Source organism: Bison bison, unplaced genomic scaffold, assembly GCF_000754665.1.
Source record: "Bison bison bison isolate TAMUID 2011002044 unplaced genomic scaffold, Bison_UMD1.0 scf7180017864160, whole genome shotgun sequence".
Classification (NCBI taxonomy): Eukaryota; Metazoa; Chordata; class Mammalia; order Artiodactyla; family Bovidae; genus Bison; species Bison bison.
Genome location: NW_011494732.1, coordinates 9,361,258 through 9,378,891, shown reverse-complemented (window position 1 = coordinate 9,378,891; position 17,634 = coordinate 9,361,258). Strand labels below are relative to the sequence as shown.

The 17,634-nt window shown below is 49.3% G+C and overlaps 1 protein-coding gene across 1 annotated transcript; it reads left to right on the top strand.

The window, feature by feature from the left end:
- Positions 1-2,987: 2,987 nt before the first annotated feature.
- On the top strand, positions 2,988-16,305 carry HSPB8 (heat shock 22kDa protein 8). Its single transcript, XM_010841404.1, has 3 exons — positions 2,988-3,886; positions 9,765-9,828; positions 15,308-16,305. The coding sequence occupies exons 1-3, from the start codon at positions 3,520-3,522 to the stop codon at positions 15,465-15,467; spliced, it is 591 nt and encodes a 196-aa protein (XP_010839706.1). The 5' UTR covers positions 2,988-3,519; the 3' UTR covers positions 15,468-16,305.
- Positions 16,306-17,634: the final 1,329 nt, after the last annotated feature.

Genomic DNA, 17,634 nt, shown 5'->3' with positions numbered 1-17,634 from the left:
GGACCTGAAGGCGAAGGGGCAAAGCCTGGGGAGGGAGGAACTTGGGTTTCTCACTGCGGTGGAAAGAAAAAAAGCACAGAATCAGGCAGATGACAAGCCTGGGTCTTCATCTGGCACTACCTGTGCAACTTCGGGCTGCCGTTTCTCCTCCCAGGGCCCCACTTTCCATAGTGCAGAGTGATGTCACCCTCCCCCCGGGAAGTCTGTTTGAGGCTTAATTGTGGCCCTTCCCATGTGAAAGCTCCAAGAAGATGGCAGCCAAGAGAACCCTTGTTCCAGGACTTGGGGTCTCACATCGCCCCCTCCCCAGCCCCACCAGGGTCTTGCCTTCCCCAAGAGCCAGCCTGGAGGCCCCATCCCCGCCCTAGCCTCTCCCGGAGCTGACCCCATATTTTCACCTGCCTGCTGACAGCACACGGGGCTTGCTGACTACTTTCCATGTTTGTTTGCTGACTCCTCTCCAGGGTGCCCGTCAGCAGGGCCAGCAGCTGCCTCCCTGCGCAGCTTCCCAAAGCAGAAGGCTGGCCTGAGCCACAAATACAGCAAGCCTCCAACAGGGAACGGGGCAGAAGGCATGTAGGAAGGTCACCAAGACAGGGCCTGGGCAACATTGTCCCATTCTGGTAACTACCGTAGACTCTCACGTCCCACTGGCTCAAGTTCCAATCCTCACTCAGCTGTGTGGTCCAGGACAGGTGGCTTCACCTCTCTGAACCCTGGAGATTCATTGAGGTGTTGAACAAAGTGCTGGGCACAGGGCCTAGGACATAGTGCTCAATAAATGTGAGCAGTGACCATGACTGCAAGAGGCAGTAGAGCAGAGGAGTCAGGAGCCAAACTTCTGCCACTTCACTGGATATGCAGACACGAGGAAGACCCATGTCCTCACGATGTGCCCCAGTTTCCCCATCCGTTCAATGGGGTAATAAAAGTGCCTTCCCTGCGGAGTTGTAAGATTAGCTGAGCTAATATACATAAAGTGCTTAGAACAAAACCTGGCACGTAGAAAAGTGTTAGTTGCTCAGACATATCTGCCTCTTTGTGACCCCACGTACTGTAGCCCACCAGGCTCCTCTGTCCTTGGAATTCTCCAGGCAAGAGTACTGGCGTGGGTTGCCATTTCCTTCTCCAGGGGATCTTCCTGACCCGGGTCTCCCGCATTGCAGGCAGATTCTTTACTATCTGAGCCACCAGTGAAGCCCCGTAGAAGTGCCAGATAAATGGTAATGATTGCCATTGCTATTTCCTAGCTGCACCGCGACCCTTCCCTCCTGCGGGCCTGGAAGCTGCAATCATCCTTGAGAAGGTAGATGAGGTCCTTGAGTGCGTGTCCCCTCCTACTCCCCAGGCTTTGTGGAAGGGAAGTCTGGGAGGAAAGAGAAGCAGAGTCTTCTAGAACACACCCATCAGCTGACAGATAGACAAGAAACAGAGCCCCATCCCCACAGAAACACACACGCCTGAGCCCACCCACTCCAGCCCACACACAGAACTCACTCCCTCGGGATGCTGCCACCCCCACCCTGGCTCGGAAACCTCTCCAACCCCCACCCAAGTTGAAGACAGGGCCAGCCTTCTTCTGCGTGTCATGCAGTGATTCTCCCCATCCTGGCTCCACACCCAGCCAGCCTCGCCCCGCTGTAATTACAGAGAGAGCTGAAGCCTCTCTGCCCGGTGTGACGTCAGCCTGAAGCTTCCAGCTCGATGATCTCACCCTAGTCACTTGGGATGAGGGTGCCGCCGTCTCCCTCTCGGCTAAGGAGGAAGGCAGTCGTGTCTGGGTCGGTCAGCTCAGCACAGACTTGCAGGTTCTTACCCAGGCCCCACCCCCTGCCCCAGCAGCGTGCCCAGGCTCTGTTTCCTCTGTTCCCTCATCTGCAGAATGGGCATGGTGACAGTGCCCGTGGTGCCTTTGTGAGAGTTTAGGGCCACAATGTCTGCCACTGTGCCCCCGTGGCAGGTGCACCAGCTACAGCAAACGATGAGGATGTTGTCATCCTCCATACGAGTATTTTTAGCAAACTACCTCATGTGCGCCCTTCTTAATACCGAACTGCTTTCTCAACCAATGACTCACTGAATTCCTTAACCCCCCACCCCACCCCACGAAGAAGGCAGAACCCGTACCCCAAGCCCACAGAGGGGTCAATGGCAAGCCCCAGACTGCACACCTGCTGGGCACAGATCAAAGACAAACCCAAGCTCTAGGGGCGCTAAGGTCAAAGGATAATTTACAAATTCATTCTCTGAGCTACATGGGAGGGGCAGAAGAACCTAGCAAACAGGCCCTCTCTGGGCTTGGAAAATCAGACCAGAAACCCTGCCTGAATACAGCACCTTTGCTAACTGTCATGCTTAACTGTCCTCACCATAAGAGAAGCTGCCATTGGGTACCACTCCCCATGGCAGCTTCCTCATCTGTAAAATGGAGATCAGCGTGGTACCCTCACCTCAAGGGATTGATGATGAAGATAAAGCCGGTTAATGTGTGTAAAGCATTTAGAACAGAGCCTGGCACCTAGCAAGCATTATGTAATTGAGAGTCAACATTGAAAATATACAAGTGATGATTTGCTAAATGTTTTAAGGAGGATGACACATCCGTCAGGAGGCTACTATTACATCCACTTTCCAGGTGGGAAAGCAGATAGTTCAGAGCCACCTGCGGAAGAATGTTATTCCCCTCAGAAGGCAAGCACTGAGAGCCTGAGGATGCTAAAGGCTTGAAAGAGGGGATGGCAACCCAGGGCCATCTGCCTTCAAATCCACTGGGCTCCGGAGTCTCTCTCCTCCCCTTCCGCGGGTCCCCAGGGAGGAGGACGGACGCAGCAGGCTCTGAGGAAGGTATTTCCAGAGGGTGACCTGAGCCCTCACCCAGGCAGGGTTATTAATAGCCGGGCCATAGTGCCCCGCTAGGGGCGGGCGGGCTCCGGGGGAGAGAGCGGCAGAGAGGGCGGGGCTGAGCCGAGCTGGGGGAGGAGAGTCCGGAGAAGCGGAGAAGGCCCCTCCCAGCCCCCTGGGAGCCCCGCTGTCCCCCTCAGCAGATTCTCTGGGGCTGGTTCATCACCTCCGAATACTCCTGTGACAGGAGGCGTTTACAAAACCCGCCTCCAGCCCCAAGAAGCAATAAATAGAAGGCGCCCAGCCCACGAGAAGCAAGGAGAAGTTTCTAGGCCTGCGTCCCCGGGTTTATTAAGCTCTCGGCTTCACTCAGTGGCTCTGGCTGGGAGCCTGGACCGCTTGGGAGGACAGTGGCAGCTGGCTGATCTCCGGCGAGGCTGTGTGGAGAGGGGTCCTTGAGAATTCTGCTGGACCAACCGGAGGTCGCCTTCGTGGCTGGAGTGTCTTTGGGGGCTGGGACCCCAGCCAAGTGTGTGCCTCTGTCCCTGGCAGTGGATGGTTCTGAGTCTGAAGAATAAGCTTGGAAGGCCAGCGCACCCACCTCACCTTGCTGTGTGACCTTGGGCAGGTGGCTCCCTCTCTCTGAGCCTCTGTTTCCCCTTCAGCTCAGCAGCCATCATGGCTGACGGTCAGATGCCCTTCCCCTGCCACTACACGAGCCGCCGGCGCCGGGACCCCTTCAGGGACTCGCCCCTGTCCTCCCGCCTGCTGGACGATGGCTTTGGCATGGACCCCTTCCCCGACGACTTGACTGCCTCTTGGCCTGACTGGGCCCTGCCTCGACTCTCCTCCGCCTGGCCGGGGACCCTGAGGTCGGGCATGGTGCCCCGGGGGCCCACTGCCATGACCAGATTTGGGGTGCCTGCTGAGGGCAGGAGCCCCCCACCATTCCCCGGGGAGCCCTGGAAAGTGTGTGTCAACGTGCACAGCTTTAAGCCGGAGGAGCTGATGGTAAAGACCAAGGACGGATACGTGGAGGTGTCTGGTGAGTGGGGGAGGACAAGAAGGAGAGAATGGGGGTTGGGGGTGGGGAGGGCCCAGCTGCAAAGAGCCAGGAGGACGCTCCCTTAGAGGGGACACTATGACAGCATGACACAGGTGACTTCAGGGCTCAGGAATGCAACCCGTAAAGTTATCTTTACAGAAAAGCCCCTCTCTTCCAGCTCCCAGGAGAAATTTTAACCTTTGGGTGCAGCATCAACCAGCTAACAGGCAGGGAAATGGAAACCACACTGCCTGTTTTAACAGAATTTAATGTAAAGAATAATAGATATAGGGGTAGAAAAACAAAGAAGAAGCGGGGTTCATGCACCCCAACATCAAGACACAGTCCAGAAGGGGGTGTCTGTAACTAGCTCAGATTTCAAGGGAAACACCTTCCCCTTGTCCCACATGAGGATACTGAGGCATAATCGCGGTTACAAAGCTATGACGCGGTAACGTTGATTGAGCGCTTACTGTCTACCAGGCACCATGCTCAGCGCTTTACCTGTGGCATCTCAGTGAACAGAAGCAGAAGAGTCAGGTCTTGTCTGTCTCTTCTTTTTACAGATGAGGAAACTGAAGTGCAGAGAGGTTAAGTCAGGAATTGGGAGGTCAGAAGAGAATTGATATGTTGAGCACCTACTAGGTGCCAAGGGCTACAGCTTTTCTATTGCTGCTCTCAACTAGTCCCATTGTACTGCTGAGGAAGCTGAGCCCAGGCGGGGACTTGTCCAAGGACACGCCGTGAGTCAGCAGCCGGCAGAGTCCGGGCCTGCCCACATCCCATTCTGGAAGAGGGAATGTTTGGGGGAACAGGAAAGAGATGGACGCTTAGTCCCTGTGAAGCAGAGCAGCGGGGAAAAGCTTTCTGTCTCTTCCCTCCCAATTAACATTCTATTAAAAAGCAGGTTCCTGGCAAGCTCCACCAGCCAGAAAATCAATAAAAGCCATTGCAAACAGGCTGGGTAGAGACAAGCCCCAGCAGAGCAGCCTTCGGGGGCGGGGTGGGGGGGTGGGGGGAGGGGGAGTTTCAAAGGCTCGGGAGGGTGTGGTGGGTTAGGAGGCACACTGGAGCCTTATGCTGGTGGATGAGGGCAGTCAAGGCTTCCTGAGTTGGCTGAGGAGCCAGACATCTGAAACCACTTCTCTGTGCTTTGTTTCCTTATCTGGAAATTGGGGTTCAAATGGCTGTACTGCCTGAGGACTGTTGTCTTAAAAGAGACAACACAGGTCAAGTGCGTACAAAAAACGACGTGTATAAAGTGCGTACACAATGCCTAAAACACAAGGGATCGGTACTGTTGCTGTTGTTGATGTTATTAAAATGCTGGGCACAAAGTAAGGCCCCAATTCATATACACATACATAATGAATGCTTGCTAGATGCTCCCTGAGACCTGGGCTCAAATCCCGCCACCATTGTTTATACTTTCTGGGTGGATGTGCACAAGAAAGTCTTTTCACTGGTCTGAGCCCCAGTTTACCCATCTAAAGAATGGGGGTAAATAATATCCAACTAGCAAGGCTGTAGGGAAGATGAAATATGCACAGTCTATGATAATAAATGCAGAGTGTCTGTAAGATGGAGCTGAAAATGTCTGCCTGATACTCTGCAAACAAGGTGATTATTATCACTGCTCCTCCTGTCTTTGTTTTAATTAGGGTTTCAGAGGCTTCCTGGGTGGAGGGTCTCCCATACCCTGTGGCCCCTCCAGGAGACCTTTGTCCAACCTGGAGGACTTTTTCTCTCATTTTCCTTTCTAGATAGGGTCTGGGAGTTCCAGGCTGCAATCCCAGCTGAGTACCTTACTAATCCAAGAGGCTCCGAGTAGTCACAGAGCCTCAGCTTCCACATCTGTAAAATGGGGTCATTGGGGGCTTAAATAAGACAAAAACAAGACAATGCCTTTTTAGGTTGAAAATGCTTCACAGCTGTGCACTTAGCAACTTTGACTTGACAGAATGCCAATGGCCTGAGAGTACATACAGAGATTCTTATAATAGGGATTTTTAAAATCAAATTGACATCCTGGGCTCCATTTAAAAAGCAGTTTTCAAGGGATGTGGGGAGTCAGACCAGTCTCCCCTCCTACCTCACTTAATGACACACCCATTCCTCCTGAAACTCTTCATGCAGGGCACTGTGCTAAAGGCTGACATGTTTTGGCTCACTGATTCCTCACATGGACTTCTGAGAAAATACGCATAGATTTGATACACCCACTTTACAGTTGAGGAAACTGAGGCCCAGACACAGTCACCTGAGATCATCTGCTTCTCCATAACAAGGTCGGAAATTCAAAGTCAAGCCTGCTTAGACAGTTCAGAATCAGGATGACAGGATCTGCTTCTAGAATGGTCTGGGGCAAACCCTACCACCTCTTGGGCCTCACATGTACCCTTGGTTTTATAAGGAGTTGGACTAGATCAGTATTTGCCAAATGGCATGTTTTAAGATATCACTAGGAATCTAATAAATTGGGGGAGGGGTTCCAGGATTTTCAAAGGTACCATATGAAGCAAAATTACAAACGGGTCTCCTTACTGCAGGACTTATCAGAGCCTTGAATTTGCTAATATAGTTTATGGATCTCTGAAAGGCGGCCCTGTCTTACCCAACCACATATGAGTGTCTAGGTCCAGGAAAGTGTTTGGAAATTGCTAGACTAAATGATTTCCATCATGCTTCACACACACCCCTCCCCCACCCCACAGTCACCAGCCAAGAAATGTTCTCTTCATGGGTCACTGGGCCAGGCTCTGATGGAGGAAGGAACTGGAAAGCCCCTAGGCCTTATTCCATCCCTTTTCCTTAATCCCAGGGCCTCTGCCTTCCCTGGAAACAGCACCTCCTTTCTTCAGCTGGGCCAGTGGCTTTCCCTGAAGTGCTGATGCCACCCCTTGGCACCTACATCTCTCAGTGGCTGTGAGGGGCCTCTGGCTTCCCTGGCCTCTAGATGAGTTCTTTTTTATTTTTTAAAGACTCATAATAATTGCTTTTTTTTTTTTCTATTTACAAAAAAATGTTCTATGGTAGAAAATGTAGATAGGAAAGCAAAATTAAAAAGTTAAAAATCAGTCATAGTACTTAAGCTGCCCCAATAAATAGATATTCAAATAACATGCAACTTCAGCTTCAACTGGAGCCTCTTAGCAGCACTCTCTTTCTACAGGTTAACTCCCTCCTCCAGCCCCGCTTCATGCAGCTGCCTTTGCTCAAAGATCCTCTCCCCAACCCCAGTACTCTATTTTCAGAGCATAGACAGAGACATTTTGTTTCTGAGGACCAGTTCTTTCCTCAAATATCAAAATAAGCCAGAAGCATCCCCCTTTTACAACTTTTGAAGCAATTCTGTGACTCACTCTCACTGGCTCCTCACAGTAGCCAATAATTAGAAAGTTGTCACCACCACTGGAGAAAAGAAGAAACTGAGGTTCAGAGAAGAGGAGCAAAGTACTAGGAGAGGTCAGAGCAGACTCAAACCCTAACCTACACCCCTGCCTTGGAGTCTTTGCTCCAGCACTTCCAAGCTGTGTGACCTTGGGCACATCACTTAACCTCTCTGAACTTCCCTTTCCCCATCCACAAAATGGTAATGCTTTCTAAGGTTTTTGTGAAAGATTAAGAGTTGATATCAGTAAGGTGCTTAGAACAGTGGTAGACACCAAGAAAGTGCGATATAAAGAGTTTGCTATTATTATTTTTACCATCGTCATCATTGTCGTTTATTACTGCCAGGATATTAAGTATGCAAAAGGGCTGAGTCAGAGGCACTGGCCTGTCCCCAGGGAAAGCAGGTCTCTGGAGGCCCAGGCTTTGGGGAGTGGACCAGGGGATAGACAGTGTTCCTTTGGCCACAGGCCTGTATCAGAACTGGGCAGCTGGTGGTCACGGACTTGGCAGGTCAGAATAAACTCTCCAAGCTCCAAGCAGCAGCACATTCGCAGAAGAGTATGTTCTAGTTAGGCAGACGCTCATGTTTAAAAATGAATTCCTATAAATGTTCCCCTTTCTGCCCAGCTAGTGGGAGACTACATTGATGTAGTCTTGCCTCAGGGAAATTTAGCGACATACAGAGCAAGCCTTCAAAATTCTAGAACATGAAATTTATCCTAGGAAGTCATCAGGCTGGGTGTGACAATCTAGCTATAGGAATGTTCAGCACAGTGAGGTTCTTTCCAACGTCAAAAACCCTCTCAGTACCCCAAAGCCAAGGATTGGCTGAATGAATTTATAATTCTCTGCAGCCATTAAAAGTCATGTTGTTGGCAAATATATATCTATTGCTGATTCATCTTGATGTTTGGCAGAAACCAACACAATTCTGTAAAGCATTTATCCTTCAATTAAAAAATAAATTAATTTTTTAAAAAGTCATGTTGTTGACAAATAGTTGCTGTAATATGGAAAAATGATTATAATGGGTCAACAAGAGAGAAAAACAAGTTCCGGACATAACATACAATATGATTTTTGATAAAATAGATGATATACATCTGTATTATATAACATGTATGCATTTCTCAGTAACAGGGAAATCTGGAACATATACAAAAATGTAGTTTTCTTGGGGTGATGTAGTTATGGAGGGTTTTGATTGTCTTTTCTTTCTACATTTTCAAACATACACATGCATTATCTTATAATCAGAAAAAGTTATTAATAAAGGAATAATGAATAATAAAAAGGTAATGAATAATGTAATCACCTATAAATTATCAGCTTAAAATCTTGACTGCAGTAAGACATTGTATTACACAAGGTTATTTACAGTCTAGATTCCAAAGCCCCTCAGAAGGGTGTCCCTGGGTAAATGAGCATTCTCAGCCCTGCAGTGTGGCCCCACAAATGAGGAGTTAATAATAATAGGAGCCTAATGACTCTGCTGGGCTCTAGTCGCATTGTTTAGAAATTAGAGACACTGTCTCCCTTAAAAACAGAACAAAAACCAAAGACCCAAGAGTGGGGAGGGGCCAAAGGGTTCAGAATTTGTTACATAAATTGCAACATGACAGCCAGTCTGCGCCTAAGCCCTCTTGTAATTTCATATTTTACTTCCTAAGGGAAGAGAAAAAGCCCTTGTCTTCCAGGAGGAGGAGGGGGCAGGTGGAATTTCATATCCATGTTGCTTCATGTGTCATTTCTCAGGGAAGCACCCTTTGGGTGTTTTGTGCTTTGTTTTTGGAGATGGATGCATTATTATTTCCAGGCAATTCTTTCAGGACTATGTACAGATAATGGGGCTCAAAGAACTAACTGGAAGCTGGAACAGGCACAGGGGCAGCGGACCTCAGTCCTTGGCTTGGTTTCCAAGAGTTGGTTCTGAGGCCTGGGCTGCCACACAATTGCTGGGTGAGCTTGGACCCATCCCCAGGCCTGAGTTTTCACATCAGTAACTGAGGGAGAAAAGAAGCCCATTCTCAGAGCTGGGAAAGAGCTCTGTGCGTTATAAAGCCCAGGGGGCTGGCAAACTAGCCTGACTTGTATCCTCTCACTCATTTTGGGATGTTGGCCTCAAGGATCTCCTGGCTGGTTAGGAGCAAAGGGTGAGATGTGAGACTTAGACGGTGCAGTGCAGGGTCTTAGAAGACAGGACACCATCCCTGTGATTTCCTGGGTCTTAACTCTTAATCATCTACAAGTCACGGTCAAGGCCTCCTGACCTACCCGTTGTCATACTGCATCTTCACAGCAGCCTGGGAGGTGGTTTCAAGAGGGTCCACTTAGCAGAGGAGGGACCACAGGCTCAGACAACTGGAGCCTCTAGACCGAGCCCCGGGCCACACAGGAGGCCAGGGCAGCATCCCCATCTGAGCCGAATCCTGAATGATGCCCGTGGGACGCAGATGCTGACTTGTGACTTTCCTCTCCCTTCCAGGTAAACACGAAGAAAAGCAGCAAGAGGGGGGCATCGTCTCCAAGAACTTCACAAAGAAAATCCAGTAAGTAACCTGGAAGTTGGATTTCAGGGGAGGATTGGAGTGGGGGCGGCATGCCTGGGACCCGTCTTGGGCATCTCTCCTTCAAGAGACCCGCCCCAGGGCAGGGGATTGAACCCCGTGAGAAGTTAAACAAACCTACAGTGGGTTCCCAGAAAGGGGGATGCCAGTTCATCTTCTCAGTGCCCTGTGAGGTGGGATCAACAATCTCGTTTTGTAGATGAAGAATTCAAGAATAGGAGAGGCAAGACGACTCGTCCACAGTTCCATGAAAATCGGGGTACTCACCCACCCACGTGATATCATGCCTCCAGATTCCTAATAGAACCTTTCAAGGGTTGCTTGTTCCAGGTCTCCCATGGCCTTCCCTAGGGCACCCGTAAGAATTAGGCTGGAAAGTGTCCTGCTATCTTCGACCTAGAAGGGCTCTGAGGCTGAGAGATTGGGAAAAAAGAAGGGCCAGTTTTGCCAAGGGGAGTGAGAAGGGCTGAGACTGGGGGATTATGCGAGTAGCAGGAAGGCCACCACCAGGCTGAGCCAAAGAATCAAAGACAGACGGAGGCCCTGATGGCAATACCTGTAGGGAGAAAAAGTCTCACAGCGATGTGCCAGTGGCCGGCTGCTTCACAGACACCTCGTCCCCCTAAATGGCACCCCACCCCTCTGTGCACTTCTGGCTCTAAAGTCTCTTCTAGTCCTGTTTCACCTTTGAAGCAAAGGTATGCAGTGGGGGAAAGAGACAGTACCCTCCTTGTATTATGGGGAAACTAAATCCCCCAGAGGTGAAACGATACACCCAGGGTCCTGAAAATGAGCATTCATAACAGCCCCAAACAGACCCTTGAACTCTTGAGTTCACCATGTTCAGTTCTTGAGCAAGGAATGCCCTTTCCTCATTCATAAAAGGAAGGGATGCTGAGCCTTGTGGAGATACCCACAAAGGAAATGAGATCACAGCTCGCGGTGGGCACACAGCAGGTCCCCATAAGTGTCGGTTTGTTTTTACTACTGTTGTTATTGAATCTTAACCCTTCCCCTCACCCCAGCAAAGCTGTCCTGTGTCTGGACAGATGGCACAGGCTAAATTCTGAGGCTGCTTTTAGCTTTAAGCTTCCGCAATCCTGTCTCTCCCACCATGTGCCCATTCCTAACCCACCAGGCGCCTCTGGAGTACTCAAAAGCCTGTAGACACTTCCTGATAAGGCAAACACCAAACTTTTTCTCCCTGGCTGGCCTGCCATCACCAAGACCCACACCTTCCCCTAGTACCACAGCCAGATCAGACGTTGCTGAGAGGGGAGAGATGGGGAGAGAGGAGAGAGATGGGAGGGGAGCGAGAGGGCTGATGTTTCTTTTAAGAGACTGAAATAAGGTCTCAGGATGGAGTCACAGGCAGGTCACAGCTGTGAAAGGGACTGAGCCAGAAAGAAGTCAGCAAATTCATCATCTCTAAAGACAGCCGTTTTCATGGATCTCACCATCTCTGAGGCCTCTGGGAAAAAACAGCTTGCTGCGAGTTACTTGACCAGATAGAAACGCCTAAAGCTGCCGGAAGCAGAGCCACTACTCAAATGGGGCTCCGCAGCTGAGCTAGGCTATTTCTACAGTATTGAACTAATCATGGCCGGGACCACCCTCCCCCAAGAGGCTCTCCTCGGTCACTTGACCATCCTGATGCAGTTCGCAAACCCTCCAAACCTCCCCACGTTCCAACAACCAAAGAGCCCCCGGGACCCTCCTCCATCACCATGGCATGGATCCATCTATTCCAGCTGGTCAATGTCCAGCTGTGCCAGTCATTAAATATTTTGAATCTCGCTTCTGGGTGTAGGGAGTCCTGGCGCCACGACTGAGTGGGTGACTTGGAGCGACGTGCTAAACTGTTCTGGGCTTCTGTCCCAACTTCCCTTAGGATGGGGAGTGAGAGAATGTGCCCAGCCCATGGGGACTAATCTACTAGAGACTCAGCAAGACTGGAATCACACAAGAGCAGCTGGGAGTCCTGAGACCTCCCGGCCCTGCCCTGACTCCATCACCAAGCAGCAGGACTGGGGTTTGGGACAACCCCAGCCCCCTCTCAGAGGTCTCATTGCCTCTCCCAGGAAATACTCCAGTCATTAGAGTTTAGGGAAGCTCCTTAAGCCCAGCTGAGGCCTTTGGAGATTTCATCCCAGACACGATGCTCCAGCTGTCTGCCTTGCCCACAGCTAGGGATTCTTCCCAACACACACATCCCTTTGGGAAAGACCCCGTTTTGACTGGATGAGGGAGAGACTGGAATTTGCAAGTCTGGCCCAGTGCAGGGCAAAGACTGGAGACAGGGGCTGTTCCACACCTCCCTGGAGTGAAAGACCAGGGAATGCAAGAAGTCATCGACAGAGGATGCCCAGAACCAAAGCAGACTGTAGTGTCTTTGCTCCACAGCTTCCCTGGAATCTGATCTGCCATTTGCAGCCCCCTGTGGTGTGTCAGGAGAAGGCAGTGGCACCCCACTCCAGTACTGTTGCCTGGAAAATCCCATGGGTGGAGGAGCCTGGTAGGCTGCAGTCCATGGGGTCGTTAAGAGTCGGACAGGACTGAGCGACTTCACTTTCACTTTCCACTTTCATGCACTGGAGAAAGAAATGGCAACCCACTCCAGTGTTCTTGCCTGGAGAATCCCAGGGACGGGGGAGCCTGGTGGGCTGCCATCTATGGGGTCGCACAGAGTCGGACACTGAAGCAACTTAGCAGCAGCAGCAGTGGTGTGTCTAGAGCCAGGTTAAGAGATGTAGAGGCTTGGGAGTTCCCTGGTGGTGCAGTGGTTAAGATTCTGTGCTTCCAATGCAAGGGGTGTGGGTTCAATCCCTGATTGGGAAACTAAGATCCCACATGCTACAGCTAGTAAATAAATAAATAAGCATCTGATGCAAGCTCTGAGGATCATAAAAAAAAAAAGTTTCTTCATTGAAAACTCATTCCATAGACAGGACACAAGACAATGGTGCCTTTTTTTTTTTTTTTTTTAAGATGCAGAGGTTTAATTTTATGCTGTCTTTAAAAGAATCCTGCAGAGTCACTATTGGGCTTCCCAGGTAGTGCTAGTGGCAAAGAACCCCCCTGCCAATTCAGAAGACGTAAGAGACACAAGTTCGATCTCCGGGTTGGGAAGATTCCCCTGGAGGAGGGAATGGCAAACCACTCCAGTATTCTTGCCTAGAGAATCCCATGGACAGAGGAGCCTGGGGAGCTATAGTCCATAGGATCACAAAGAGTCGGACAGAACTGAAGCCACTTAGCACAGCACGCAGAGAGCTGGTATTTTTAAGCTCATCTCGTGGATTAGAAAACTGAGGCTCAAAGGTTGACAGGACTCAGGTAAGGTCACATGGCCGTAACAAGCAGGTCTGGGATTGCACACGGGTCTCCCCATCTTCAAAGCCCACGGACTTCCTACTTGGTTGTGCCGTCTCTTCGGTCGTGTCCGACTCTTTGCAACCCTGTGGACTGTAGCCCACCAGGCTCCTCTGTCCATGGGATGCTTCAGGCAGGAATCCTGGAGTGAGTTGCCATGCCCTCCTCCAGGGGATCTTCCTGACCCAGGGATCTATTCCCTGCATCTCTTATGTCTCCTGCATTGGCAGGCAGGTTCTTTACCACTAGCGCCACCTGGGAAGCCCTCCTACTTGGCTGGATAGGAGAGACCAAATGAGTCATTCACAAACCATCTTCAATTATTTTTTTGCCTTCTGTGCTTATGTCCCTATACTATTATTTGCTTGTGATTTTTTTTTTTCTTTTCAATCAATCCACTTTTGATAAAGTTCAGTTCTCATCAGTCAAACATTCACTCACTCAAGAAGGCAATTGTGAAATAAACCCAAAGCAAAATGTGGTTAAATTCTGACTAGACAGTGTTGCCTGCCTGAGGGCCTAAGTCATAGATCCTCTCTTTCTTTGTTGAAAGAGAGAAAATATCAAGAGATAGTAGAAGCTGAGATGTTACAGCCATGTTAAAGCTCTGTGTTAACAGAGCTGAGACTTTCCCTTAGTTGTAAATGAAAGGATTTAGTTTCTTTAGGTTCAATCACCATAGATCTTCCCACCGGTTTCGTTGAACCTCAGTCCCTTTTGCAAGAGGACCCAGGAGGGATAGCTCTCCCACCAAGTGGGTTCAACATAGAGGCCACCTGGTAAGAGCCCTTGAATGAGTCTGTTCCCATACTGGGGCCTAAGTTTCCCCATGCGTACTATGGGAACATTGTCCTGGATAGCTGACATCCTTTTGGCCGCTGACATTTCACGGGTCAGTGATGATGCTAAAATAGTCACAGCTATCAAGGTCCCCACTTGTACATCTGATGCCTACGATGACAGTGTGGTAGCTGATGCCTATTGAGCACTTCCTATATGCCAGGCACTGTGCTAAGCCCTTTGCTTTCATCATCCTACATAATTCTCACACCACCCTAAAAGATAGGTGCTGTTTTAAACCACCTGTGGTCAGAGAGGTGAGGTCACTAACCCAAGATCACACAGTCAGGAAGAGGTGTGATTTGAGCTCCAGTCTGCCTGCCTGTGGAGTCCTTCTTATGGACCATGGCTGCCCTGTCATATGTCCCAGATGCCCTAGGGGTCGGCGTGCAAAGGGTTAAACAGAGTCAGCCCATCCCCCAGCCGAGAGTGGTGGTGATCTGGTTGCTAAGTCATGTCTGACTCTTGTGACCCCATGGACTGTAGCCTGCCAGGTTCCTCTGTCCATGGGATTCTCCAGGCAAGACTATTGGAGTGGGTTGCCATTAGGGAGGTCCAAACTTTTGGCCTTGTCTCTACTTCAGAAGTTTGGCTTGGCAGTTGCCCAGGTTCCCCTTCTCTCCCACCCTTCCCTGCAGGCTCCTTGTTAATCAGGAATCTCCTTGGTAGATGCAGTTCATGTGGCTACCGGTGGCTGTTCACAGCATAAAACCTCCCCAGCCCCTCCAGGAAGAGTCCTGCCCATGACCGGCATGGGCTCACTTTACTGCCTGGTTCTTTCATCAAGACCCCTGCGTTTACAACAGGTGGAATCAGCCTAGACCGGTGGGAAGATCTGGGTGATTGAACCTCCTGGCTTTCCCTACCATGGACTTTTTTCAAAAGTCTGGTGCCTGGGAGAGGAGGCAGAGTGTCATGATCAGCTGCCTGATCTCTTGAGTTTGAAGACCAGGATTCCAATTCTCTTCCCATGTGCTACTTGCCAGCTGTGTTACCTTGGGCAAATCAGTTCACCTTTCTGATCTCAATCACCTCATCTATGTATTAGGGATAGTAATGGAATTGCCTGGTGGGATTATTATAACAATAATGATTATGATTATTAAATTTATTATTTTGATAATAATAATAAAAATAATTATGTTTGATAATAATCCCACCAGGCAATATCAAAAATATTTTCTTTCAAATGAATAAAAGAGTGTTTGGCTGTATTAAAAATAATAAATGAATCTTCTACTTTCCCTAGGCTTCCTGCAGAGGTGGATCCTGTGACAGTGTTTGCCTCCCTTTCCCCAGAAGGCCTGCTGATCATCGAAGCTCCCCAGGTTCCCCCTTACTCACCGTTTGGAGAGAGCAGTTTCAACAATGAGCTTCCTCAGGACGGCCAGGAAGTCACTTGTACCTGAGACCCCAGTCTTGGCCCTTCCTTGTTCCCGCCCCAACCCCTGGGCTTCTCTGATTCCAGGATACATTACTATAGCTGAACTCATAGATTTAGTGTGGCTAAAATGTTGGGGGTCGGGGTGGATTGACCAGATTCCCTGGATAGTGTTAGTAGTAGGTTTTTCTGCAAGATGGCGCAATTGACAGGTCATGCTCCATTGCATTAGGCCAAAATGCTGGGAGTTTTCCCTTCTTTACCTTTTCTATCATGATGAAAATGTTGCACATTTTACAGTTGCAAAACAAATAAAAGGGGACATAACATTTCACTTTGTATCTTATCTTGCAGCTAATGCAAGAGTTGCTTTTCTCTGGGGACCGGGATTCCCATTCTGGGCTCCCAATGTCCAACCTGCCCCTTGGTTTGGTTGATGGAGCCCTCGTAGCTCACCCCACAGTGTTTCTGCAGCCCTGGTTTACAGAGGGTTATAGACAGGTCTTATATCCCCATATGGGATTTATCCTGCAACCACATGAAAACAGACAGTGCCGTGTGCCCTCCACCCAGGCATTTATAGCATGTTCCCAAGCTGGCACTCCCCAAGGACTTTAGAAGTCCTTTAGTTTATTCTCTGGTTAAAGTCCCCCCTTTCTTGTGTCTCCTATGTCCAAGTCGGGATTTTTACAGAGGGGGCTGTCTCCAGACAGCTCCACCAGGAACCAAGCAAAGGCCAAATAGTCTGGCAGGCAGGCTAGTGGTGTTGTGTATATGGGTGGGACGTGCGTGTCATTGTTATTTGAATTGTGCTGTTGTTTAGGGGAAATAACAGTAAACAATAATAAAAGGAACTGATGTTATTAGCCTTGTGTGTTGTTTTGATGGGAACTAAATGCTGTACCACTTAGATATGCAACATCAGTTAGGGGTACTTGTGGTTGCAAATAATAATGCTCAATGCACTGTGGCTTAAATGATATAAATAACTTTACAGGAAGTTTAGATATGAGTGATTTCAGAATTACTTTTTCAGCTGTTATGCCACCAAGAACCCAGAGTCTTTCTATCATTTTTCTCTACCATTTCTGATGAGTCTACAAGTTCTATCCTCATGTTTGCAAAAAAGGCTGCAGCAGCTCTAAGCATCTCAACCTCATATGGCCATGTACAGGAAGAGAAGGCGAGGGTAAAAAAGTCTTTTTGTCTGACTTTCTCTTTCATCAGTAAGCTCTTTTCCAGAAGCTCTCTCTCAACAGTCTTCTTTCTTTTTTTTTCATTGACCCAAAATGGGTCACATGAGTTTGTTGAAGCCAGTCCCTGGCAAAGGGAAAGGAATGGCCATGATAGGCTTAGATCAATATTGATTTGTCCTTCGAGGCCTGGAACATTGCTGCTTGAAAAAGCAAGGTTCTGTTAGGAAGGAGGAAAGGGTCAGTCAACACTCCACACACTGATGCTGCCAGGAGCCCAGAACCCTGAAAGTCTGGTGGTAGGGAGCGTGCTACCACAGCGCATCAGTTAGAACTGTTTCTATGCTAAATGCTAGGAAGCCCTACTCCAACTGATTTAAAGAAAAAGGGGTATTTATTTGGGTACAACTGAGAAGTCCAAGATAAATGCTGCTTTCAAGTTTCTAATGATCTTAAGAGAACTTAGTTTGTCTCTTGTTTCCACGGTGTTGGCTCCGCGCCTAGTCTCCCTATTGCACCTCCCCCGACTCCTGCTCCTAGCTGTCGTGTCCCCAGGCCCTTTCACGTGACCTCAAGACAGGTGCAATCACTACACCACCACTCCACTGCCCACATTCCAGTCCCCAGCGAGAAAAGCCAGTCTTTTCTCATCACATCTGCTGAGAGTCATTCTAGTTGGACCAGCTTGGGTCACATGACCATCCCTGAGTTAAGCACAGCCCAGAAAATCAGTACTTTGATTGGTAAGGCCTGGGTCACATGCTCCATCCCTGGAGCCCATCGCCTTTAAGCCTCCCTGACCCGCAGGAAGTAGATGTTACCTTTACAATGAAGAAGTTGCCTCTAAGTGGCTTGGGTAAGTCCCATGGTGATGGTAGAACTCAGCTTTTGTTTTTGGAGGAATTAATGAGGAGCTCCTGAGCTGCCTTTTTGTTTGTTTGTTTTTCCATCTAAGTGTAGTTGCTTTGGGTATCCCAGGAGGCACTGGTGGTAAAGAACCTG

Coding starts and splice junctions, on each gene's coding strand:
- HSPB8 (XM_010841404.1), top strand. CDS start 3,520: ATGGCTGACGGTCAGATGCCCTTCCCCTGCCACTACACGAGCCGCCGG. Junction 3,887..9,764: donor CGGATACGTGGAGGTGTCTG/GTGAGTGGGGGA, acceptor TCTCCCTTCCAG/GTAAACACGAAGAAAAGCAG. Junction 9,829..15,307: donor AACTTCACAAAGAAAATCCA/GTAAGTAACCTG, acceptor TACTTTCCCTAG/GCTTCCTGCAGAGGTGGATC.